The 25,260-nt window shown below is 38.1% G+C and overlaps 1 protein-coding gene across 6 annotated transcripts in view; it reads left to right on the top strand.

Moving 5' to 3' along the window:
- Positions 1-4,749: 4,749 nt before the first annotated feature.
- The window catches only part of HECTD1 (HECT domain E3 ubiquitin protein ligase 1), a 73,216-nt gene continuing 52,705 nt past the window's right edge, over positions 4,750-25,260 (top strand). For 5 of the 6 annotated variants that reach the window (XM_052659463.1, XM_052659460.1, XM_052659459.1 and 2 more), the window contains exons 1-6: positions 4,752-4,887; positions 6,182-6,454; positions 19,470-19,704; positions 23,201-23,428; positions 24,418-24,699; positions 24,796-25,066. In XM_052659463.1, coding sequence (XP_052515423.1) covers positions 6,315-6,454; positions 19,470-19,704; positions 23,201-23,428; positions 24,418-24,699; positions 24,796-25,066 — 1,156 coding nt within the window. In that variant the 5' untranslated portion in view covers positions 4,752-4,887; positions 6,182-6,314. Of the gene's footprint in view, positions 4,888-6,181; positions 6,455-19,469; positions 19,705-23,200; positions 23,429-24,417; positions 24,700-24,795; positions 25,067-25,260 lie in introns of all 6 variants that reach the window. The other variant, XM_052659458.1, reaches the window with a different exon arrangement.

The raw sequence follows: 25,260 nt of genomic DNA, 5'->3' as shown, positions 1-25,260 counted from the left end.
GTCCGTCGAGTCAGTGACGCCGTCCAGCCATCTCATCCTTTGTTTAGACACACACAAAAAAAGAGAGTTCCTACATATATGGAGTTACCCATGTTCCCAAAATGTTACTAGGATGCCATAGTTGAAATTAGTGAGTTTCAAGAAGGCAATTGACAATATTTCCTCCAAAATTTTGGATATAAATATATTCATTTTGTATTATAAGACTCAATTTTGGTTTCCATTTTCTTAGCATTGTGACTTTTTAAACAAAAGAACATTAAAATTCCTATCATCAAGGAGGAAGTAAGCAGGTCAGGTTATAAATACTGTTAGGTAAAGCTGTTACCTGAACAACTACACCATGAGAATATTATTTAATGGATAAATAACTGCTTGGTAAAAGGTTTATCATTCATCAGAGCCTTTGTTTTGGCCATATTCTGTCCAACACCTTTATCTAATTGACTACTAACAAAGAATTTGGGGGGACGGCTGATACCTTTCACTACCCAGACAGGATTCAAAGAGATTGCCATAGGATGCAGCATTGACCCAGAACCAACAAGACAAAATTTAGTAAGTCTAAGTATTAAGGAAAAAAATATCAACTGCTAAATTAAAAGTCTGAAGGAAAGTTGGCTTGGCAGTTCAGGGAGCAAGAAGTAAGGGCTTTAGTTCAGCAAAGTCTGTATGATGTGAGTGTCACTCTCTGAACCCAATGCAATGGATGATGGCATTCCTCTGTCCAGGTCTGACCACCTTTAAAACACATTTTCAGGCTTAGGAGTTCTTAGTTAAAGTATGTCAGAAGACATCAGAACATGACCAAGGAGGGTAAAGCCATTGCAGGAACTAGACTTATTTTGCCGGGAGAAGAGAGGGTATGGGAATCATGACTGTTGTCTTTGTTTGGTGACATGTCCTATGGAAGAGGGAGCAGACCTAGGATGCCACACCAGAGAGCTGAACTAATAATGTAATATTATTAATAGCAGGCACTTTTGAGTGTTTATTTAATATGTGGTAGGCATTTATATGCTTTATCTTGTTTAATATAATTATTCTATGTGGGGTTAGTTTCTATTATCATCTTAATCTTATACATTAGGAAAACAAAGCTCAGAGAGGCCAAGGCAACATACACAGCAAGTCAAAGTAGCTGATGTCTATAGTGAATTAATATTTGTAATACATTTAGAAGGGTGTTAGGACATGATAAATACCTAATAAAATCTAGCTGCAAGAATAATAAGTATTATACTAATTATATTTAAATATTATTGTTGTTGTATTGACTTAGGCCAGTGGTTCTCAGCCTTGAGCCTTGGCTATACAACTGAATCACTTCAAAAAATACTGATGTCCAGATTCTATGTTCAGAGACACTGATTGAACTGGCCTGAGAAATGGCCTGAGCATCTGACATTTTAAAGTTCCCCAGGTAAAGAAAACATTCACAAAGACACATCTGATAAATACTATTATCGAAATACACAAAGAACTCTTAAAATTCAACAATAAGACGAAAAATCAGCTTAAAAAATGGGCAACAGATCCGAACAGACACCTCACTGAACAAGATATACAGATGACAAATAAGTATATGAAAAGATTAAAAGAAAAGTATATACTTTCATAAGTATACGAAAAAAATATGTTCCATATCACATCAGTAGGGATTTGCAAATTAAAATAATATACCATTATACATCTGTTAGGATGGTGGGCAAAATCCAAAACACTGACAACAACAAATGCTGAAGGGACTGTGGAGCAACAGCAACTTTTACTGCATATGGAAATGCAAAATGGGGGAAATTCCTTGGCAGTCCAGTGGTTAGGACTCAGTGCTCTTGATCCTTGGTCAGGGAACTAAGAGCCCACAAGATGCGTGGCAGTGTCAAAAAAAAAGCAAATGGTACAGCTACTTTGGAAGACAGTTGAGCAGTTTCTTATAAAAGTAAACATATTCTTGCGGGAGGGAGAAAGAATTAGTTGAAGGTAGTCAAAAGGTACAAATTTCCAGTTATAGGAAAAAATATGTGCCAGGAATGTAATTTATAACATAATAATGATAATTAACAATGCTGAACATTATAAGTGGAAGCTGCTAAGAGATTAAGTCCTAAGAGTTCTTTTTCATCACAAGGAAGAAGTATTTTTTAATCTGTAATGTGTTATCTATATGAAATGATGGATAGGTTCACCAAACCTATTGTGGTAATCATTTCATGATATACGTAAGTCAATTAAAATATGTTGCGTTCCTTAAGATTACACAGTGCAGTGTGTTAATTACATCTCAATAAAAATGGAAGAAAAAAAAATTCTTACCATACAATCCAGCAACTGTGGTCCTTAGTATTTATCCAAATGAGTTGAACACTTATGTCCATGTAAAAACTTGCACCTGGGTCTTTATAGCAGTACTTTTATCGCCAAAACTTGGAAACATTCAAAATGTTCTTCAGTAGGTGGATGGATAAACTCTGGTACTTCTAGACAACAGAATATTATTTGGCCCTAAAAACAAGCAAACAAAAAAAAAAGTTATTAAGCCATGAAGAGAACCTTACATGCACATTATTAAATGAAAGAAACCAATATGAAAAGGCTATATATTATATGATTTCAACTATGCAACATTCTGAATAAGGTAAAACAACAGACTCAGTGAAAAGATTAGTGGTTGTTAGGGGCTAGATGAGAGTGGGATGAATAGGTAGAGCACAGGTGATTTTCAGGGCAGTGAAAATATTCTGTATGATATTATAGCAGCGGATATGTCAAGATATGTTTGTCTAAACCCACAGAATATATACCACACTAAAAGTGAACTCTAATGTAAACTATGGAATTTGAGTAATAATGGTTTATTGACATACATTCATTGTCAGAAATGTACTAGGTCGTGGAGTACTTTTGACAGCTGTGCATGTATAGGGGCATTTATAAAACATTTGCATGTATAAAACATTTTTAAGATTTATTTCTTCTCCATAGGAACTGTCTTCCTATTGCCAAAAACTAGACCCTTTCTCTCTCCACTGCTGGAGGATTTTTCCAATCTCTCAGTTAATCTCCTTTTCAAGGTAGTTCCTATTAGCTATTCTGGTCACTCTCGCCCTATACATCTTTGTAAGACTCTTTAGAACTTTTCCAGTCAATGTTCTAGTCCAGAACTTGCTACTTTACCTCAGCATAAATTCTGTATCGCACACATTTAAGTCCCTGCTGACTTTTGCTCCTATTTTCTCCATCATTGCTTAACGCTGGTTTTTGCTTGAGGCACAGGTCCTCTTTCCTTTGTTTTATAACTGATCAGGCTTTGCTTTCTTCTTCCTCCTCCCTTGTAGTGTTCACTTTATACCCATTTCTTCGGGGTCCAAATAAATGCCACTTCCTCCTTGAAGATTTTCCTGGCAGCTCCAAGTCACATTCATAGCTCTCAATCATTCTTATGTGCTGTAGTTGGGACAAGATAGTGGAATCCTCAACTCTTATCTCTTAATTTGACCTATGAGCAGGAGACCTAGGAACTTTACCTGCTATAGTGGGACATGTATCTATAGATATTCGAGGTGCAAATGCGTAATTTACAAAATACTAGTTCTTCAAAGATATGCAACAGCTCCTCTGCTTAAAGGAACACGCCTCAAATACACGCATTTTTGTTTTTTAAATACAGTGGGTGTAGGAGCATGGGTTTACTTATCTCACAAACCAAGGGATTCATTTCTTGATTAAAAAAAAAGAAAGCTATATCACATTTCCAACTAATTACGTCTCAACTGTCTCCAAGAGCTTCTCATAAGCAGGCATATTTTGTTTTCAACGCGTGTGAAATAAAACGTTCGAAGGGAATAACTATCATACTTAATATCACAACCCATAGGAAAAAGTCGAAAACACACTCGAGGTACTGCTGCTTCCTGGGAACGCCACCGGGCCTGAATTCAAACCTTTTGGAACCTCAGTTCTCTCGTCTGTACATAGAGAGGATACTTGACATTATTTACCTCCCAGGGTTGTGGTCAAAGGTTTTCTTTCTGAACTGCCGGGCAGTTTGCCTCCCAGGACCGAAGGGTGGCGCTTTTCTTCCCGCGACGCACTTCCGTGCGCGAGGAGGGGAGACCAGCGAGGAGAAGCTCTCGCCGGAGGCCGGGCCAGGACAGGTTGGGCCGCAGCTTCGACGTGCAGCGTTGGGGCTTTCAGCAGGAGCACGCCAAGTGTATACACACCGTGCAAAACACGCTCAGCGTGCGTGCACCCGTATGTGCGCGGTGCTGGGAGCGCGCTGGAATTGACAACGAAACGTGAAGCCGCAGAGCGTACGATAGGAAAGCGACAGCTGACGAGGCCGAGGGAGCCGTAGACCTTCTGTAGCGGCGACGAAGCTACCGGTCGCTCCGCGCCCCTGCGCTCTGCGACCCTGCGCCTCGGGCCGACGGGTCTCCACAGCGCCCCACGTGGCGGCCAGCGGGGTCGCAGCCAGAGGAGCCCATTTGCTCCGCCTCCGCGGCGCACTGCTGCCCTCCTCAGCTTCCCCGCCCGGCTCTCCCCCAGCCCTCTTCCCTTCCCCCTCCCAGATCGCGATGGACGCGGTCTCCCCGCGCCGCCGCCGCTGGCAGCACGGCGCGGGCCTCTAAGCTGCAGGGCCTCTGGAGCCGCGTGCCGGGGTCGGGACGTGAGCTGGCTGCCGCCGGTCTGGGGAACCTCTGGCTTTCCTGTCAGCAGGTCCCCGCGGAGGAAGGGGAGGGACAAGGCGCGGCTTTTCCTGTGCCGTCAGCCCGGCTCGACCTGCGCGGCCTGCGGCTTCCTGGGAACTCGAGGGCCGCGGCCGGGCCTGGCTCAGCCCGCGGCCTGCTTGGAGCTGGACCGGAGCGGTTTGAGACGACGGCCTGGGTAAGAGCTTGAGGAAAGGGGACGCAGGAGCGCCTTCGGCGGTCGGAAGGGTCAGGCCTGGTTCCGGGATCAGGGATGCCTGGCGGTAGCCCGGGAGCGAGACCCCAGCCCCTGGTGAGGTCGGCGGGCTGCCGCCGACTCACCCGCTTGGCCCCTTTGTTTACCTCCCCCGACTCTGCCCACGGCGGGCCCCGGCTTGTCCGAGCCAGAGCCCATGGCTGGCCCGCCTTGTCCTTGAGAAAGGATCGCCGCCCGACGGGACCAGGGACGTCCCGCCGGGCCTCGGAGTTCCGGGCGCCGCTCCCGGGAGACCGATCGCCCTGCCTGCTCCGGCCTCCTTCTCTCGGGTAGAGAGGCTCGCAGCTCCACCTCCAAAACTTACCCTCCTCCTCGACACAGGTAGCTAACTTAGCCGGGTTTGGTTCGGGAAAACCGGAGCGCAGTGCCTGCGTCTCCCGGCGCCGCGTCGGCAGGGCCCCGAGTTTTGGGTCACCCTTGCAGATCGCCGCCGTTGGGTGCCCACCGGAACCTGCCGCTGGATTTATGCACCTGCAGCTGGTTTACAAGGGACCCAACGCTGTCCTCTCGTCAGAGTGCTTTTGAGTTTTTGTATTGACTTGCCAGTTGGGGCTGCTTCTCTGTTGTTGGCTGCTGTTGTTTTTAACCAACTGCCCCGTTCGGTGAGGATGGGGAAGGAGGACCGCAGATTGGCCTGTGTTCTGATCTGTAACGTGTTAGTCCATTGCACTTACTTGTAGCATTTCTTTTTAAACTTTTAAGAACAGTTGCTGCTACTGCCAAAATTCCTAATCAAATCATAGATGGATCTTGTATATCGTTTGTATTTGGACATCTTAAGGATAGCAGTAAATTAAATCAGCAGAATTTAAGAAATTGAAGTTAATTTTAGAGACTTGATTTGGAGGGGAATTGAATCAAAGTGCTAAGTTTCCTTAAAATACTGAATCTAATCCTTATCAGAAAATCAGCTTTGGGTGACGGAGGGGGAAAGAAGTTTTCTGGGGAAAAAAAAGAACCCTTAGTAAGGTGGTGTTTGCCTTTTGGCAAACATGTTCGTGATAGCAATAGTGGGATCCGAAGCTTGTTTGACTGTCTTTGACAAAGACGGCTCTGGTTTCCAGTTTAAGCAGCAGCCTAATCAGCTTATACTCTTGTGCAAAACTGGTTTTATTTAGTACAATGTATGAAGTTAAACCCGAGGAATAAGGAAAGTTGGAAAACTACGGTTAAGTACACTATCCAAACATACTTACAAGTCTTTTCTAATTCCTAGGACACCAAGAAAATCTGGCTCTAGCCGATGTAAAAGAAAAGAAAAAAAATTAAGCCCACGCTGTTCAGTCCTGGACATTTAAAGGAATTTTTGCCTTTGCTTTTTAAATTTAAGCAAAGAAGCCTAAGAAACAATGGCAGATGTGGACCCAGATACTTTGCTGGAATGGCTGCAGATGGGACAAGGAGATGAAAGGGACATGCAACTAATAGCCCTTGAACAGCTCTGCATGCTGCTTTTGATGTCTGACAACGTGGATCGTTGTTTTGAAACGTAAGTACAACCCTTCATCATTTTCATTTGGGGATGCTGTAGTGACATGGGCATAACGTGTTTTCAACCATCTGCTGATTTGAGTTTGTATAGAATTTTTCTTTAGTGAGTTTTATTTTTTTAATATAAATTTATTTTAATTGGAGGCTAATTACTTTACAATATTGTATTGGTTTTGCCATACATTGACATGAGTCCGCCACAGGTGTACATGTGTTCCCCATCCTGAACCCCCCCCCCCCCCATCCCATCCCTCTGGGTCATCCCAGTGCACCAGCCCCGAGCACCCTGTATCATGCATCGAACTTGGACTGGCGATTTGTTTCACATATGATAATATATATGCTTCAATGCCATTCTCCCAAATCATCCCACCCTTGCCCTCTCCCACAGAGTCCAAAAGACTGTTCTATAAATCTGTGTCTCTTTTGCTGTTTCACATACAGGGTTATCGTTTCCATCTTTCTAAATTCCATATATATGCGTTAGTATACTGTATTGGTGTTTTTCTTTTGGCTTACTTCAGTCTGTATAATAGGCTCCAGTTTATTTAGTGAGTTTTAAAACTTATCTTTTGAAAAGCTTCTGTAGTTTTGCATTAACAATCTTCTGAGAAATAAAAATTGGTAGGTAAACTAACTCCAGTAATGATAATTGTGATGACACAAATACGTGTTTGTTGACTGAATAGGAATTAGTAGAGAATGCTAATTCTACCCCATAACCTGACTGATTCATTTTCAAAACATGTTATGAACTGAGAAAATGCAAATGCTTCTTCATTTCTGTATCAATAAATTGACTTGAAATTGATATGAAAATACAGATAATAATGAATACATTTCCAACTGCCCTTTTGTCATTGGTAAGTTTTAGGACACTGTGTTTTTTTGGCATTGTTGTTTTTGGGGTTTTGTTTGTTGGTTTTTGTTTTTTTGGTGGCACTTTGCGGCTTTCTGGATCTAAGTTCCCCAACCAGGGATTGAAGCCAGGCCACTGCAGTGAAGGCACTGAGTCCTAACCACTAGAACACAGACTGTCAGGGAATTTCCTGTACTGTTAAAGCAACTTATGGCTTTGTAAATTTCAGTTTGGAGAGGGTATAAATTGAATGTTAACCACATGGCATAGTTTTTGGAATAGTAGAAGCAGATTGAGATTTGAGAGTTTAAGCAGTTTTATTTAGAGGATTATGTAGAATTTGTGCAGAAATGTTAAGGAATCATTACTAGGTTGGCCATTAATGCCATGTTTTTCCTCTTATGTGATACTTGCAAATACTGAACACATTTGTTTTTTATTTATTTTATATTTATAGTTTTGAATTCTGGTGATAAGTAAATGAAAACTCAGATGCTTCTTTATTGGTTTTAATGCCATTTTGAAGTAATTAGTAGAAAATGTTTGAGATGTTGACAAAATTTGGTATAACTATCTTAATTTCTTTAAGGTGGGAATAAGGCTGTATTACTCAGTAAATTGATGTATTTTTGATCATCTTCATTTTTGAATGGATCATTAATGAAGATGAATTAATAAATGAATAATTAATAATCTTAGTTGTAAGTCCCATTGAGGCGGTTCCAAATCGCAGTCTGTGGCTCATTTATTTCAAGTAGTTATTGGCAAATTTTGAGAACATAATAATCTAGCCCCTCTGTTAACACTTGTTTTGGTCAGAATCATAGAACAGTGAAATAGATTTTTGAGCGTTCATAGCTTTCATTAGAGGGTTTTCATTAACCTGAGAATTACATCTGGTATTTTAAAGAGTTGTATGTACCAGTCACATCAACTATCATATCTTCCATTAAGTACTAACATGTAGTAGTAGAGGTATTTGTAATGACATTTTTAATAAGTGTCATTATATTAAGACAGTTTTAAAGGAAATTGTTAAAATGTCAAACTCATCAATGCAAAATCCTACCATCCTAATATAATTGTTATTCTTTTCATTATCCTTTCCAGACTTTGGTCATATTTAATATAATGTGAATGAAATTAAAACCAGATTCAATTTATATTTTTTATTTACTAAGTGTAGGTATAAGAGAATTTCAAATTGGAATGGTTAGCCTTGTTTTATTTAGTATATCAGTAGCTTGTCTATCAAAAGTAGACAATTGATTAAATTTATGGCAGTTGTTTTTTAAACCTTTATTTAGCTTGCTTTCTTCATTCAGGAGCCAGATTTTCTTGTTGTCAGAAGGAAAATTGTCTTTAGTTTCTTTAAACCAGATATTCAGCATGGTGAGGTGGAAAGAATGGCTGTGTGTCATCAGAGACCTGGGTTCAGATTCTTGTTTGCTAAATGAAGTTTACCCCTTGAGAGCTTTACTTTCTTCCTCTGTAAAAATGACAGTAATCTCATATCTGGTTCGCTTCTTGTGAGGAGTAAAGGAAAGAATGGATGTGAAAAGTGTTTTGAGTAAAGTGAGCTAACTTAATGTCATTAAATATCTAATGTTGAATTTTATTTGGAGACTTTATTTCATGAAACTGTGGTGGGTTTTGAAGAACCTTTAAAAATTCTTTTGAAACAGTCAACAAATAAGACAGGAGAAAAGTAGGATGATGTGCACATTTTAAATATGGGTGAAAATATCTCTTTTAACTTAATTTCATAAGATAGTAGCAAGAAGTCCTTTTAGTTATGTCAAGTAAAGCAAAAGATGCCTATATATTCAGATAGGTTTTTGTCTGATTAGCTTTTATTAGTAGTTATATGTTTGTTTAGTCAGCAAAGGCGTATAATGTGATATATAAATAATGGCCTTTGGAATGAGATAGACATGAGTATAGGTTTTCATGGAGATTGAATGTGATAATACAAGTGAGATGCCTAACAGTGCTTTAAACATAACAGTTAAGTGTTTCTTTTTCTTTAACTTAATATTGTACATGGCTATCCATTTTTTGGTACCCATTCTGACTTTTTTTTTACTTTGTTTTTTGCTGTGCTGGGTCTTCGTTGCTCTGCAGGCGTTTCTCCAGTTGTGATGAGCAGGGGCTCCTCTCCGTGGGTTGTGCGAGCTTCTCATCCCCGTGGTTTCTCTTGGTATGGAGCACAGGCTCTAGGCGCTTGGACTTCAGTGGCTGCAGCCTGTCGCCTCTGTAGTTGCCGCACGGGCTCCAGAGCTCAGTAGTTGTGGCGCGCGGGTTTAGTTGCTCTGAGGCATTTGGGATCTTTCCTGACCAGGGATTCAACCCGTGTCTCAGGTGGATTCTTTAGACCACTGAGCCACAAGAGAAACCCCTTGACGGTCTTTTTGAAGTTAAGGGATATACGTTTTCTGTGAAGCTGTGATACTTCTTACTAATGCCTAAACTTAACAAGGTAATGCTCTAGAAAGTAAAATTCAAGTTCAGAGTTAGTTTTTGCTTTCATCTGTGATACATTAGTGAGTTAAATTTAATATGTTATACATTTGAGATAAATTTAATGAGTTATAAATGAGTAGTTTTGCATTCGCATCAAAATAGATGATCATTGTACATATTCTTAAAAGTAGATAAATCCTGGGCAGTTGTAGATCCTGCTACTAAATCTTCAAGTAATATAATTTATGTCTTCTGGGAAGAATCTAACATCTCCCCAGAAGATCCAGTAAATGGAATATTAGGGATAGTGCTTTTAGTCACCAGAAAGCTCATATTAAAAAAATAATCATTTTACTTAATTATGAAGATGCAGAAGGATATACAGTAAAGTGTAAGTCTCTCCCTTTCCTGTCTCCTGGGTGACCAGTTCTCCTCTCCAGAGGCAACCACCATTAATCATTTTCCTGGTGTATCCTCCCAGAGAGAAATATCCTAAGAAAGACTGCCTCAAGTTTGGATTCCAATACTGAATACAGTGGTAAAAGCCTCCTATTGTGTATGTACAGTAAAAGCTATTTAAAAATATCTACACCAGTGATAAATCTTTTAATCTTTTAAATTGTCTTCCTACTTTTTATTGTTAAAAAAAAAATGACGAAAGCAGATAACAATCTCTGCTCTTACGGTGCCTAGTAGTCTAATAAGGAACACATATTAAATAATTATAGAAATAAAATTGTGATTACAGGCTTTGATAAGTGCAGCGAAGGAAAAGTTCAGAGTGCTGTGACAGCAGGTAGCAGGGGCATGACCTGGAGGTAGTCAGAGTGGTTTTTCTTAGAGATACGAAGGATGAGTAAGAATTTAAAGGATGAAGTATAAGGTGGTGAGATAGAAGGATGTTTAAAGGGAAGGCAACATGTGAAGAATTTTGAAGTGGGATGAGCATGTCGTGGTTGAGGAATTTGGAGAAAGGTAGTATGACTGGGCATGGAAAGGTCTCTGGAGAACTGTGTTGAAAGTTGGGGCAAGAGCAGATGGAATCTTGTGTATGCTTTTGGTTTTTTCTTAAGAGCAGTGATGTAAAAGAGTGAGTGATGGAATTAAATGTGTCTCTTAAAAATACTAATTTTTTCTGCCCTATGGATAATAAATGTGTGATGAGGACAGAATAGATGCTTGTAGAATAGTCAAATAGTTGAATGATTGGATATCAGAGTGAGAAAGAAGACAGTACCATGGATAATTCAGATTACAATGGATGATGCCATTCAGTGAGAGAGAAAGTCAAAAGAGCACCCTCTTTTTGTTTTTTTTGGTCACACCACATGACTTGTGGGATCTTAGTTCTCCAACCAGTGATTGAAACCGGACCCCTGCAGTGAAAGCATTTAAGTCCTAGCCACTGGACCACCAAGAAATTCCCAGGAGGACCATGTTTTGGAGGGGTGGAGATCATGAATTTGGATTTGGCTAGATTCTCATATCTGCTTTGCATTTATTGTGTTGCATTATGTTGTTTTGATTGCAATATATGAAAAAATTATCATCCTCCAATAGATGTAGCTGGGAAAAGGAGGAATGTTGTAATGATGTCTTTGCATAATTTTGTAGTCTCCTTTGATATCATACCCAAAGTGGGCAAAGTGATAGTTTCTTAAGAGTTAGTTATAATGTGGATTCTGAAATCATGTCAATGAACTTGTACTCTTGTAGATTAAAATCTATTGGCCTGTTTGGTACTTTGGGTGGGTGGTTTTTGTGTTTTTTTTTTTTTTTTTTTAACCCAAGTGTAAGTTTAAAAGATCTTGCACTGGTCATGTGAAAAATACTGATCTGTTGAGTTATACAGATATTCCTGGTGTTGCTATATACCATTCTACACTGTCACAAACTCATATTTGTTATTATAAGTACTTAATCAGAAAAGTCTTCAAATAATGGGATCTGTCAAGCTCATGGTGGCAGGAGCAAGTTTTTCAAAGTTGTAAGTTTTGCTTGAAAGCTCAGATGTTATCATTGGCACCAAATACTGTCAGTTGTTTTTCCTTGAGGTGGAATGCTTGCTTGGTTAATTTTTGAAAAAATGTTTGCTAGATATCCAAGTCTGAGTAACCACAATTTGTCTAAAGTTCTTTCAGGTAAAAAAGATGTTGCATGAAACAAGTGGCTAGTTCAACTCTCCAGCAGTTGTGAACTACATTTCCTTGACATAACCATCTTTCTTGAGTATGCAGAAGTGCTTTATGCTTACTTCCTATTTGTTTAAGTAGAATATTAAAAAAATACAAATTAAAAGGTTTGAGATTGTGTGGCAGAAACCAACACAATATTGTAAGTTTTTTTAAGTTAATTTAAAAAGGCTTGAGGTTTAATCAAATGTATGCATATATATATATTTGCTTTATCAAAGTAGTGAAGTTGACCTTTTCTTTTCATGTGATAGCTTGGCAATGAAAATACAAAATGATTACCAATGGTACAGTTTAATGCTGCTGCCTTGATTCACGCTAAAGCACCAGCAGTTTTATCCACCATTGCTTTTACATCATTAGTGTACATGTCAACACAAGAAAGAGTGATTAAAGAAGAGAAAGGACAGTTGTGCTGAATACGGGTGAGAGGTCAAGTATGGTGAAGACTCAAAGATGTCCTTTGGATTTAGCAACATTCTCAAGATCATTGATCTTAATGAGGACCAGACTTGAATGGGTTGAGGAGTAACAGGAGGAAATGGAGACCAGAGTGTGGAAAACTTTTGAGACAGTTGTATTGGGAAAAATAGTGTGGGGCTTTTTCTTTTAGAGGTCATAGAGGAGAGAGAATGGAGAATTCGTAGTATTCAGATTCTGAGAAACTGGGGGAACGTTGGCTGCTGTCAGTAGTAGTGCTTTTTAAACTTTAATGTGCATACTGTGAAGCACCTGGGGAACTTGTTAAGATGCAAATTCGGATTCATTTGGGCTGGTGTGGTGCCTAATATTCTACATTCCTAGTATGTTCTCAAATAGCGCTGAAGCTGTCGGTCAGAAAAATCCCACACAGAGTGTCAAGGCTCTGATGCACTGATGAAGAGATAGACTTATGGTAATGTGTTTCTTATTGTAAGGCAGGGAAGATGAAGATTTTTAGGTTTGATGGGAAAAACTTGGAGAGATTTATGTCTGATGACATCTATTTTCTCCCTAAAGTAAGAGATTTTAAAAGAATGGTAACACTGAGAATTGGTTTGGGGAAATGATTATGTTCAGGTAGTGCTAGTGACTTCATAACAGATGCCCCTGCCTATAAGCTAACAATACGCAGAGCTACAGTCATAAAATATTTTTATGGTATTTTTTCCCCCAGTTTTATTGAAGTGTAATTGACTATATTCTGAAAATACTGATTTGAATGTATCATTCCCTTTTATAAAATCTTTTGTGCTCTTTACCTAGTGAATACAATTTAGATGCCTTCAAAGACCTCTGCTGTATCTCACACAGACATACTGTTACTTTTGTTTTCCATTGCTAAGCATAGTGCCTGGTGTACAATAGCTAATAGCCAGATACTGAACACCTTGAAGAGGTTCTGAACAACAGTAGAGTCTACATATTGAAATTTGACTTACTCCTTTTCCTTTTAGAGGGAAAGCTGTAATTTTCAACTGTTACGCTAGGAGTTATTGTTAGCTAAGAAATACACAAAGTCCAGAATGGGAGCAGGGGCAAGAATGGAATAGAAGATAAAGTGGGGTCAAAAGATGTTATTTATTATCTTCAGGAAACAAAATGTATTAATCTTTTACATTTAAAATTTTTAGTGTTTTAAAACTAAGTGTTCACTTTACAGACTATATTCAGTAAAACATCGCTATTATAGATAACTTTATTTTTAAAATGTTTGCTTTCTTAATATTGTACATTTCTGAAACCTTGGCCCAAGTCCAAGTGATCTAGTGTGGAAAAGCATATGGTAGTAATAGTATAGAAGATATTGCAGTTCTCAAGAGAAATTCTTTGTAACCTCATGAAACTTTTTTTGTTCTTGTTTTAAGTTATCTCTACTTCCATTAGCGAAAGATTCTTTCGTCACTGCAAGTAGTATTTTGGAAAGTTGCTTAAGTTGAATTCATCTGAAGATTCTACTTTGTCTCATTTTTGTGGTTGACTGGTCTGACAGTAGTTCCGTGGAGACTGAGTGATCTTAAACTTTCCTAATTTGGCCACCTTTGGGTCTTTAAGTTGGTCTAGTATAGAACTAGATTGGATTTAATATGTAAAAGTAATTTCTACCTATGGTATAAGAGGTAAATATTTAGTGAGTTTAAAAGTTTTAATAACCATTTAATTGTGATGCATCTAAACTTTTGTGCCATAGATGTATTCTTTCAGTACCATTCGGGAAGGACTGTGATTATTGTATACACGCAATTTAATTTTCTCTTAACTTTATTTAAATGACATATGGATTTTGACACACACAGAGTCATGTAACCACCACAATTGAAATTCAGAACAGTTCTATGGAAAATGAGAGATAAAAGTGGATTCCCTTTTTGTGTTGTGGGAAGGTGTAGGGCAGGGGAAGGAGACCTGATGGAGACTGGGCTTGTGTATGGGGATTAGAGAAATGTTAGAGAGGGACTGGGCATAAGGATGAAGAAGCAGATCACTAAGAGAGCTGATGGGATTCTTTTTGTTTGGTTTCTCTTTCTATAAGCAAGAAAGTTCTTACCTTTTCTTGATATCATTCATTAAGCAAATAAAACTTGAGTATCTTCCCATATGCAGAGAACCCTGTTGGTTGCTGTGTGAAGTACAACTCTATTCCCAAGGAGCTTGCAGATTTTTAGGAGAGAGTTACAGTGGATAACAGAAAATGAAATATAAATTGTCAAAGTAAATTAAAACCAAAAAAAAACCAAAAACAGGAGTCTTGTTTGGGTAGTTAGAAAAGGTAAGCCTGAAATTGAGGAGGTAACATTTAGGCTCACAGGAAGGATGACAAAGAACCAGCCATGGGCAAAATTGGGAGAAAAGCATTTTAGGCAGAGGGATCATCTCACACATTAGTATCTATTTGTTTTTATCCTTCTATCTGTTCATCCCTGCTGAGTTCATCCCCAGTTCAAATCTAACATCGCAGGGTTCATTCTAGTTTTCTTTTTTGTGTTTCCATCTCCAGGCTACAATGAGAAATCTGGCTCCCATTGTCCTCCATATATTTATATGCTTATGTATTTGATCACTTCCCTCGTCTGTATCAGTTGCTCATTACTGGGACATGCCCCTCCACAAAGGCTCTCTTTGTCTTGCTCATGCTCTTACACATTATTCCAGACAGACTTCCTCTTCCCTCTAGAAATACCTTCCTCAACAGTGGATGTCCAGGTGGCTATTTCAGTAGTTCAAACAAGAGTTTGAAGTTAGTTAAGATTAGGTTTGTAAAAGATGGTGTGGAGAGAAGTGGACAGATTTAGGATATATTTTAGAGAGAAAATTGTTGGGGTTTAACTAATGGATTGGATGTGTAATGTGAGCAGAATTAAGGGGGAGAACTAAAGATGATTGTCCGGTTTCTGGATTTCTGTTTGGCTGTAACCTTTGCAAAGCAGTGATTTGGGATGGAGGCATATTTGTTTTGAATATGTTTATTTTAATATGCCTGTGATAATTCTAAATGGAGATAGTGATTTAGTTGGTCTGGAGCAGAGATAATATTTTGGGAGTTTTCACAGTATGTAGATGAGATTTACAGCTATGGTGTATGAACAAAGGGAATAGATGAGATCAACTAGAGAAGAGAAGGGAGTTTAGAACTGAGGCGAGAATGGAAAACCAATGGAGTCACTAAGCCAAGAGAAAATTGAAGACAAGGTGTGAAATAACTCATTGAATTTTCTTGATTATGTAAATTTTTTTCTTCATATCTGTCACACCAAGGAAAAGTTGTGTTTGTAGTTGTAGCCTAGGAAAAAGGAAAGAAATGTGAAGGTCTTGTTCATAAGAACATAGTCAAGTGCTTATTGAATTATCATGAAGCTCAGGTTGAATTTAAAGACCTAGATGAAATACCTGTCAACACAGGGTTACTTTGGAAATGATAGAAAGAAATTGATACTAACCAACAAGTAAAAAGATGGTTTTAAGGCCTTATAAATGTTTATATCATGATGACTGTCTTAAAGCAGGCTATCAAGCAGAATGTTAAAAAAAAACCACTTGTGATAATTTGTTTTAGTTGCAGTATGAACTTTCAAGTAATATAACTATAGTTCTTTCAACTATTCTGTGCTTTTCAGAATCCATTAATTACTCTTTACATGTTTTCTCTACTTCTTTTGCTCAATTTATAGTTAATTTGTATTGTTGAGGTTTTTGTAAATTGCTTTGGTTTCTGAATTGAAAAACTAGTGAATATTGCCTAAAATACTTTCTCATGCTTGAAAAAGTAACTCAGGAGCTAGGAAAACAAATTTTTTTTTTCTTGTCCAACAGCCAAAAGTTTACAACAGATATTTTATACCACACCTTTAAAAAGTTCCCAAAGCAGGTTTTCATTGTACCTGACATAAAATAAGCTTTTACTTATGCAGAGTACTTTTATTTTTCTCTTAGAAATAAAATTAATCATAGTTAAAAGCTGAGGATCTGTTTAGAACATTCTGATGTTTGTTTTTTAATTGTCCTTTTAAATTGTTCAAGAACACGAGCAGGGAACATAGCTTATTCCCCCAATAAGATACCCATTTCCCCATGAAATATAGATAATTATACTGAAAATTTCTCTTAAATTTTGTGTTTTGATGACTAGTTTTTTGTACTGTGAAGATGAATAATTTTCTTATTCTTAATATAAAGCATATGGTAGATCCATTCTTGCCATTTACTGTGACGACTGTCAACTTCAAAATTTTATTCTTTTTCAAAAGCTACTGTTTTCTCGGCGGGGGGTGGGTGGGGACTACTTTTTAATAAGACTGTGTTGTTTCTCAGTAGTATTAACGCTTTTACAATCTTACCTCTCCAGTATATTAATACTACATATACCAATGCAGAGAGCAGTAAAAATGCTTCAAGATTTCAATATGCTAGTCATTCTAATTTTCCCTGAGAACTACTGGACTGTCTTCCATAATCTAATCTTATCCTCCTCCTCAGAAAAATTACAAGTAACTAAATTTGGAAAGGAATATGTCAAGGCTGTATATTGTCACCCTGCTTATTTAACTTATATGCAGAGTACATCATGTGAAATGCAGGGCTGGATATGAATCACAGGCTGGAATCAAGATGGCTGGGAGGAATATCAGCAACCTCAGACAGGCAGATGATACCACTTTAGTGACAGAAACTGGAGAGAAACTAAAGAGCCTCTTGATGAAACTGAAAGAGGAGAGTGAAAAAACTGGCTTAAAAGTAAACATTCAAAAAACTAAGATCCATGGCATCCAGTTCCATCACTTCATGGCAAATAGATGGGGAAAATGCGGATACAGTCAGATTTCATTTTCTTGGGCTCCAAAATCAGTGTGGATGGTGACTGTAGTTATGAAATGAAAAGACGCTTGCTCTTTGGAAGAAAAGCTATGACAGACCTAGACAGTGTGTTAAAAAGCAGAGGCATCACTTTGTCAACAAAAGTCCATATAGGCAAAGCTATGGTTTTTCAGGTAGTCATGTACGGATGTGAGAGTTGGACTGTAAAGATGGTAACAACAATCCTATATGGAGGGCAGCAAAAGAGACACAGGTGTAAAGAATAGACTTTTGGACTCTATGGGAGAAGGCAAGGATGGGATGATTTGAGAGAATAGCACTGAAACATGTATATTACCATATGTGAAATAGATGACCAGTCCAAATTCCATGCATGAAATAGGGCACTCATGCACTGGGACAACCCAGAGGGATGGGATGGGGGGGTTGGGAGGGGGTTCAGGATAGGGGGACACATGTACACTCGTGGCTGATTCATGTTGATGTATGGCAAAACCCACCACAGTATTGTAAAGTAATTTGCCTCCAATTAAAATAATTAATTAAAAAACAAAGATGGCTGAGCGCTAAAGAAATGATGCTTTCGAACTGTGGTGCTGGAGAAGACTCTTGAGAGTCCCTTGGACAGCAAGATCAAACCAGTCAATCCTAAAGGAAATCAACCCTGAATATTCATTGGAAGGACTGATGCCAAAGCTCCAGTACTTTGGCCACCTGATGCAAAGAGCTGACTCATTGGAAAAGATCCTGATGCTGGGAAAGATTGAGGGCAAGAGAAGGGTGAGACAGAGGATGAGATGGTTGGATGGCATCAGCGACTCAGTGGGCATGAGTTTGAGTAAGCTCAGTGAGAAAATGAAGGGCAGGAAGCCTGGCATGCTGCAGTTCATGGCGTCACAAAGAGTTGGATATGACTTGGCGACTGAACAATAGCAACAAAACAATGTGACCTAGGTTGCCACTGATGCTGGCTAGTAAAACCCACTTGTGTTTAATCACTGAATGCAAGAGGCCTTTATCTTTGATAATATTTCTGCTGCTGGACCGCTAAAGTGAACATCATCCAAGCAGATTAGAAAGGGCAACGTTACTTTGGCTTTCATACAGATATTTTTTAAAAACTGTTAAAGATATGTGCAGACTAAAATTTGGACGGAAAACAGTTCAGCTGAAATGTTGAGAATACAGTAAGCTTTCTGTATCCACACTATTTAATTTATGAACTTGAATATCCTGAGATTTTGGTATCTACAGGGGGCCCTGAAATCTTTCCTCTTTGAATATGGAGGAATGACTATAGTGCCTTTTGCGATATCTGTAGATCATTTAAAGTTCAGTTTATGCAACTAGGTTAAAGTGTTTGATGGCATATAACTGCGATCTCTACTAAATGTAATTTATGTTTTTTATTATTTAGGTGTTGATAAAATGTTGATTTAAAAATGTAAAATGTGCTTTTGATAAAGCTGTCTTATACAGGTTTATATAGCACACATTAGCTATTCATAGGAGGGAAGGGGAGCTAATAAATTAGTTTAATATGGTGCCAAGGTACTGAGCTAAGTGTTGAATGTGTATAATTTCACCAAATCTTCATAACATCCATATAAAATAGATATTGTTTAGATATTATCTTTGGTTTACAAATGAGGAAACAGGACCAGGAAGGTTACACAGCTGTTGTCCTGTGTTTTACCCTGGTCTGTTAAACCCTAAATCAGCATTTGTTTCCATGAAACATGAATTGAACAATTCCCATAAAACATGAATTGAACAACATTCCTGGCATTCAGGAACTCTTAATGTAAATAAGGAAATAAAATGATACATTAAACAGTGTGGGTACTGTTTTTATGAGGCCTTAGGAACATGAAAGTACCACTTAACTATTTGCAGAGGTTAGGGAAGGTTTTACAGAGTTGATGTTGGAGCTGAGTATTGAATAGGAGTGTTTTCTAAACATGGTTTCAAGTTAATGCTGCTACTTTAAACTGTTTACAACCTGATATTTTCAGCAGTGATGAAATTAGCATGTGACTGTTGTTATGGCAACAAAAGCAATATGAGAAATATTACCTAATATACATGTGGAACGGAGTATTTAACATAATGTATTATGTGATAGTTTTTCCTATCTGTTACATTGGTGACTTTTGGATGTTAAGAATTTAGTAATCCTGGGTGTAATATGATTTCTTTCACTACAGATGTCCTCCTCGCACTTTCTTACCAGCCCTCTGCAAAATTTTTCTTGATGAAAGTGCTCCAGACAATGTGTTAGAGGTAACAGCCCGTGCCATAACATACTACCTGGACGTATCTGCAGAGTGCACCCGAAGGATTGTTGGGGTAGATGGAGCTATAAAAGCACTTTGCAATCGTTTGGTTGTGGTTGAACTTAACAACAGAACAAGCAGAGACTTAGCTGAACAGTGTGTAAAGGTAAGTCTTCATTATTTATTGGTACATGTGAAGATCTCTCAGAGAGTAAACAATACCTGTTTTGTAGGTGAAAAAAATACAAGCATAGTGAGATTAAGTAACTTGCTTGGGGTGATACAGGTAGTTAGTGGCAGAGAGCCAAGATTCAGTGATGAGTAATTTGAATATTAGGAAGTCTGAGTCTAGGGACTGTGCATTTAATTATTTTGCTATACTCCTGTTAGAGTTAGCCGTTTCATTTTTTTCTTGGTGGGACCAATCATTAACTTTATGTGACTCTAAAAGCACCAGTACTGGTAAGTAGTTTATTGGAGCTGCTTGGTGAACATATTTAGACTTTATGTGATTCACTTTTTTAAAAAATTCCCAAATATTTTCATTCTTTTTATGATTCTTGCTGCTCTCAGTTTAGTTCAGTCGCTTAGTCGTGCCCGACTCTGCGACCCCCATGAATCACAGCATGCCAGGCCTCCTGTCCATCACCAACTCCCGGAGTTTACCCAAACTCATGTCCATTGAGTCGGTGATGCCATCCAGCCATCTCATTCTCTGTCGTCCCCTTCTCCTCCTGCCCCCAATCCCTCCCCGCATCAGAGTCTTTCCCAATGAGTCAACTCTTCGCATGAGGTGGCCAAAGTACTGGAGTTTCAGCTTTAGCATCATTCCTTCCAATGAACACCCAGGACTGCTCTCTTTTAGAATGGACTGGTTGGATCTCCTTGCAGTCCAAGGGACTCTCAAGAGTCTTCTCCAGCACCACAGTTCAAAAACGTCAATTCTTCGGCACTCAGCTTTCTTTACAGTCTAACTTCCACATCCATACATGACTATTGGAAAAACCACAACTTGGACTAGACAGACCTTTGTTGGCAAAGTAATGTCTGTGCTTTTTAATATGCTATCACTAGTTTAGCAATTTTCAAACTTTTTGCCTCAGGATCCCTTTATAAGTCTTAAATTATTAAGGACCCACAAAGAGCTTTTGTTTATGTAGGTTCTGCTTGTTTCTATTTACCATCTTAGATATTAAAACAGACTTTAGAAACATTTATTCATTTATCATAAAATGACAGGCTCAATATGTGTTAACATGCATTACATTTTTAATGAAAATATACCCCGAAGAAAGAGAAATTTAGTGAGAAAAGTAGCATTGTTAAGCATTTTTGTGAGTGTCGTTTGAAATGTGTGACTTAATAGAAGACAGCCAGATCCTAATATTTGCTTCTGCATTCAGCCTTTTGCTATATCACAATTCATATAACTTTTAGAAAACTCTACCTTACACTCCTAAAGGAATAAGAAAGAAAAAGACAATTACTGTTATAGTATTATTATGAAAAAAAAATCAGGGACCCCTGAACATGTCTTCCCCATGCTTTGAGAGTTGTTTTTGTAGGTATTAATATCTTGACTTTCATCTCTGTGTTTATAGTTGTATTTCTGTCTGTGTCTGGCCTCGGAGAAAGAGGTATCCGTTTTTCTGTTCAGAGATTTTCCCCCTCTTGCTCACATCACTTCAGTTTTCTTCCAGAACTAGGACTTTACTCCATTGCATATATTCACCGAGCTATATTTTCAAACTTTTTCTTATCTGTTAATACCCTGCTCTCCCTTTCTCTCTTTCCTTTGCAGATTATTAATTCATTCATCACTTCTTCAGTGGTAGTATTTCCTAAGGTTCTGTTTTTACCTTCTTAAAGCTATATATTTAAGCTTTAAGATGAGATTTGTCTATTTGCCTAGACAATCTCATCTATGAGCATCAGTACCATTCATATATAAATATATGCCCTTTACATCTTTATCTCTAGAAGTGACTTCTCTCTCAAGTTCTAGACTCCATATTCAAAGGCCTGTTGGACATATTCACCTGGTTGCCTGAATTCATTCTTTCATTACAGATAAACTCCTCTCTTGATAAGTGGCATCAACTTGTACTCAGTCACTTTAGACAGAAACCTGTACTTTATCTTTTATTTCCTTTTCTCCACTCCGCACATGTAATGAATGATCAAGTGCTTTTCTAGTTTATTTCCTTCTATTTGTTCCTGCCGTTATTGCCTTGGTTAAGCCCTCATCCTTTCAGGAATATTAATGCTTGAGTTTTTGCGTTTGCCTCTATACTCTTCCTATACCCTGTTTTCCCCAGTTATTAACTGGAAATCCAATCATATTATTTTCCCTGCTTAAAACATTTTTCTTGCTTATAGCATAAAGTCTAAATTTCTGGTATGCCTGTAAGAATTATGGACCCTAGTTCTAGTTCTACCTGAATGTATTAAACATCATATAATTTAGAAAATAAAAGTGATTTTTATTTATTTGTGTTTAAATACTTATTTGGCTGCTCTGGGTCTTTTAGCTGTGGGATCCTTACTTGCAGCCTGCAAAGCACTGTGGTTGCAGCATGTGGTATCTAGTTTTCTGACAAGGGAACCTGGTGCCCCCTGCATGGGAGTGTGAAGTTTTAGCCACTGGGTCACAGAGAAGTTCCAAAAAGTAATTTTTTAAAATGTATTTTTAAACTTTTTTATAGTGAAGCAAGTAAGATGTTTATTAGGAGGAAGAAGTGTACAGTACTTGTGGATAGACACATGGGTGGGCTCAGAGAAACTTGCCCCCAAAGTGATTTTTAATGTCTTAATATTTGAGAGTAGTGTGAAGATAATGAATAGTGTAATAGTTGGCATTTATTGATTTGTTTTTTAATGTCTAGGACTTTTATAGACTTTTGCTAAATTACTTGTAGTTCTTAGTTTGCCGTACAGGCTTCACCACCTAAACCAATGCTGTCTAATACGGTAGCTATATGTGACTGTTGAACACTTCAGATGTGGCTACCCCAAATTAAAGTGTGTTTTAAGTATAAAATATACATGGGTTTTTGAAGACTAAACGTACATGTACAAAAGATACCAATAATTTTTATATTGATTACATGTTGAAATAATGACACTTTGGACATATTGTGTTAAATAAAATATATTAAAATTTATTCTGTTTTGCTTCACTTTTTTTTTTTTTAATGAAAGGTTAAGTGTGTACAACAGGCTCCAAGACTTCATTCTAGCTATTGATAGCAGCTTTGTATGGTAGGAAATCCGGATGTTTAAATAAGAATGGAATTAAAGATCATTGCCTCAGGCACAAGGGACAGCTTTCTGCCCGATTTCTTAATTCCACTTGTGGCCAGGGGGCCCTTTTCACGGCCTGCTCCTTGAGTTTCTTCTTTTCTAATTTCTGTTTCAACTTGAATGCCTTATCTTCCCTGTCCATCTTGTTGGTCACCTTCTTGGGCTATTTCAGGGACTACTTCTTGCCGTCTTCACAGCCAGATATGGCTCCTGCCTCTCACACCCACCCTTTCTCAGACCCTGCCCTTACTTTTTAAAATGTGACTTCCAATATATTTGGAGGGTGTATCATGTTCTGTCATTGTTGAAAATGAAAACTGGACTTACTGTATTCTTCTGTTAATTTTATTTTACTGTAGGTTTTAGAACTAATATGCACTCGTGAATCAGGAGCAGTCTTCGAGGCTGGTGGTTTGAATTGTGTGCTTACCTTCATTCGTGATAGTGGACACCTGGTTCATAAAGACACCTTGCACTCTGCCATGGCTGTGGTGTCCAGACTCTGTGGCAAAATGGAACCTCAAGATTCTTCTTTAGAAATTTGTGTAGAATCTCTGTCTAGTTTATTAAAACATGAAGATCATCAGGTAATTAAATAGCTTCTGTATACTTTATTTTCAAAAAGTGATTTTATAGTGTCCTCTGGTTATAACTATGATATAAAGTTGACTCTTAAACAACCTGGGGGATAGAGGTGCTGACCCTCTGTACAATTGGAAATGTGCATGTAACTTTATAGTCTGCCATCCCTATCTGGGGTTCCAAAGCTATGGATTCAGCCAACTCTTGATTGTATAGTTCTGTAGTATGAATTTAGGGGGGGAAAATATCCACATATAAGTGGGCCCATGCAGTTCAAACTCATGTTGTTTAAGGGTCAGTGTTAGTGTAATTGGAACTTTTTGTTTGATGAGGTAGAAATAATTTCTCTTTCTCTCATTTTATATTTCTATATGGTAATCTTTTTGTTTGTTTCTTTGGCAATGAGACACTTTAGAATATAAAAGTGGCATGTGTTTATTCTTAAGATTTAAACATTATAGAAATATATGATTTCTAAAGCTGCACTTAATACCCAGTGAAATTTGTTGGCTCAGCACAATTTTGCTAAATGGTAGTTTTCATTCAAGTAAAATAATAGTTTTAAAAATTTTAAATGTGTAAATTTTTGTTAAATTATCATCTTTTGAAAATAAAACTTGACTTCTAGTGCCTTTTTACCATGATGTTATTTTTAGCTATTCATCAATTATCTTGGCCTAGTTATGCATAATAATAATAAAGATTTATTGAGCTTTTTACTGTTCCTCTAGTTTCTTGACATATATCATCTTTTGAGCTCAGACAATGAATTATAGGTACCGTTACTATTCCCATTTTGCAGATAAGAGAATTGAGGAACAGTTAAGTAATATCCTCAGGTTATACAGTTACCAGAATGAGGAGCCAGGATTCAAATCTAGACTGGTGGTATCCTTTGCTGCAATTGCCTTTCTTAGTAGTTCACTGTTGAAATAAATAGTACTAGTCCTTTTTAAGTGAATTTTATTCACATGTATATTCTTTACATCATTAGGTTTCAGATGGAGCTCTGCGATGTTTTGCGTCACTAGCTGACCGATTTACCCGTCGTGGTGTTGACCCAGCTCCATTAGCCAAGCATGGATTAACTGAGGAGCTATTGTCTAGAATGGCTGCTGCTGGTGGTACTATATCAGGGCCATCATCAGCTTGCAAACCCAGTCGCAGCACCACAGGAGCACCTTCCACAGCTGCAGATTCCAAATTGAGTAACCAGGTCTCAACAATTGTAAGTCTGCTCTCAACACTGTGCAGAGGCTCTCCAGTAGTAACGCACGTAAGAGTGGTTTTTTTCCTTATTAGTCTTTTCAAAGATGTGTCTTTGTATAATGAGAATAGATTAAAACTTTCTTCTCTCCCATTCTCTTTTTAGGATCTCCTGAGGTCAGAGCTTCCAGATTCAATTGAAAGTGCATTGCAGGGTGATGAAAGATGTGTGCTTGATACCATGCGTTTGGTTGACCTTCTCTTGGTGCTATTATTTGAAGGACGAAAGGCTTTGCCAAAATCTAGTGCTGGATCCACAGGCAGAATCCCAGGACTTCGGAGATTGGATAGTTCTGGGGAGCGCTCACATCGGCAGCTTATAGACTGTATTCGAAGTAAAGATACTGATGCACTTATAGATGCAATCGACACAGGAGGTTGGAAAATATTTTTTTAAATATAAAAAGAAAACAGATAAGGAATTATGTTTAATTTCTAGGCTTTTTTTTTTTTTTTTTTAATTTTAAAAATTTATAGCAGTTGTGTCAGAAAACAGAATGGCCAATGTCTTCCGTATCTCCTCTCCCTATATATATAAATTATCAGTCTGGTGCATGGTAAGATCTGAATA

The sequence above is a fragment of the Budorcas taxicolor genome, chromosome 21 (genome assembly GCF_023091745.1).
Source record: "Budorcas taxicolor isolate Tak-1 chromosome 21, Takin1.1, whole genome shotgun sequence".
Taxonomy (NCBI): Eukaryota; Metazoa; Chordata; class Mammalia; order Artiodactyla; family Bovidae; genus Budorcas; species Budorcas taxicolor.
Note: the sequence above shows the minus strand (reverse complement) of the source record. Positions and strands in the feature narration are given on the sequence as shown.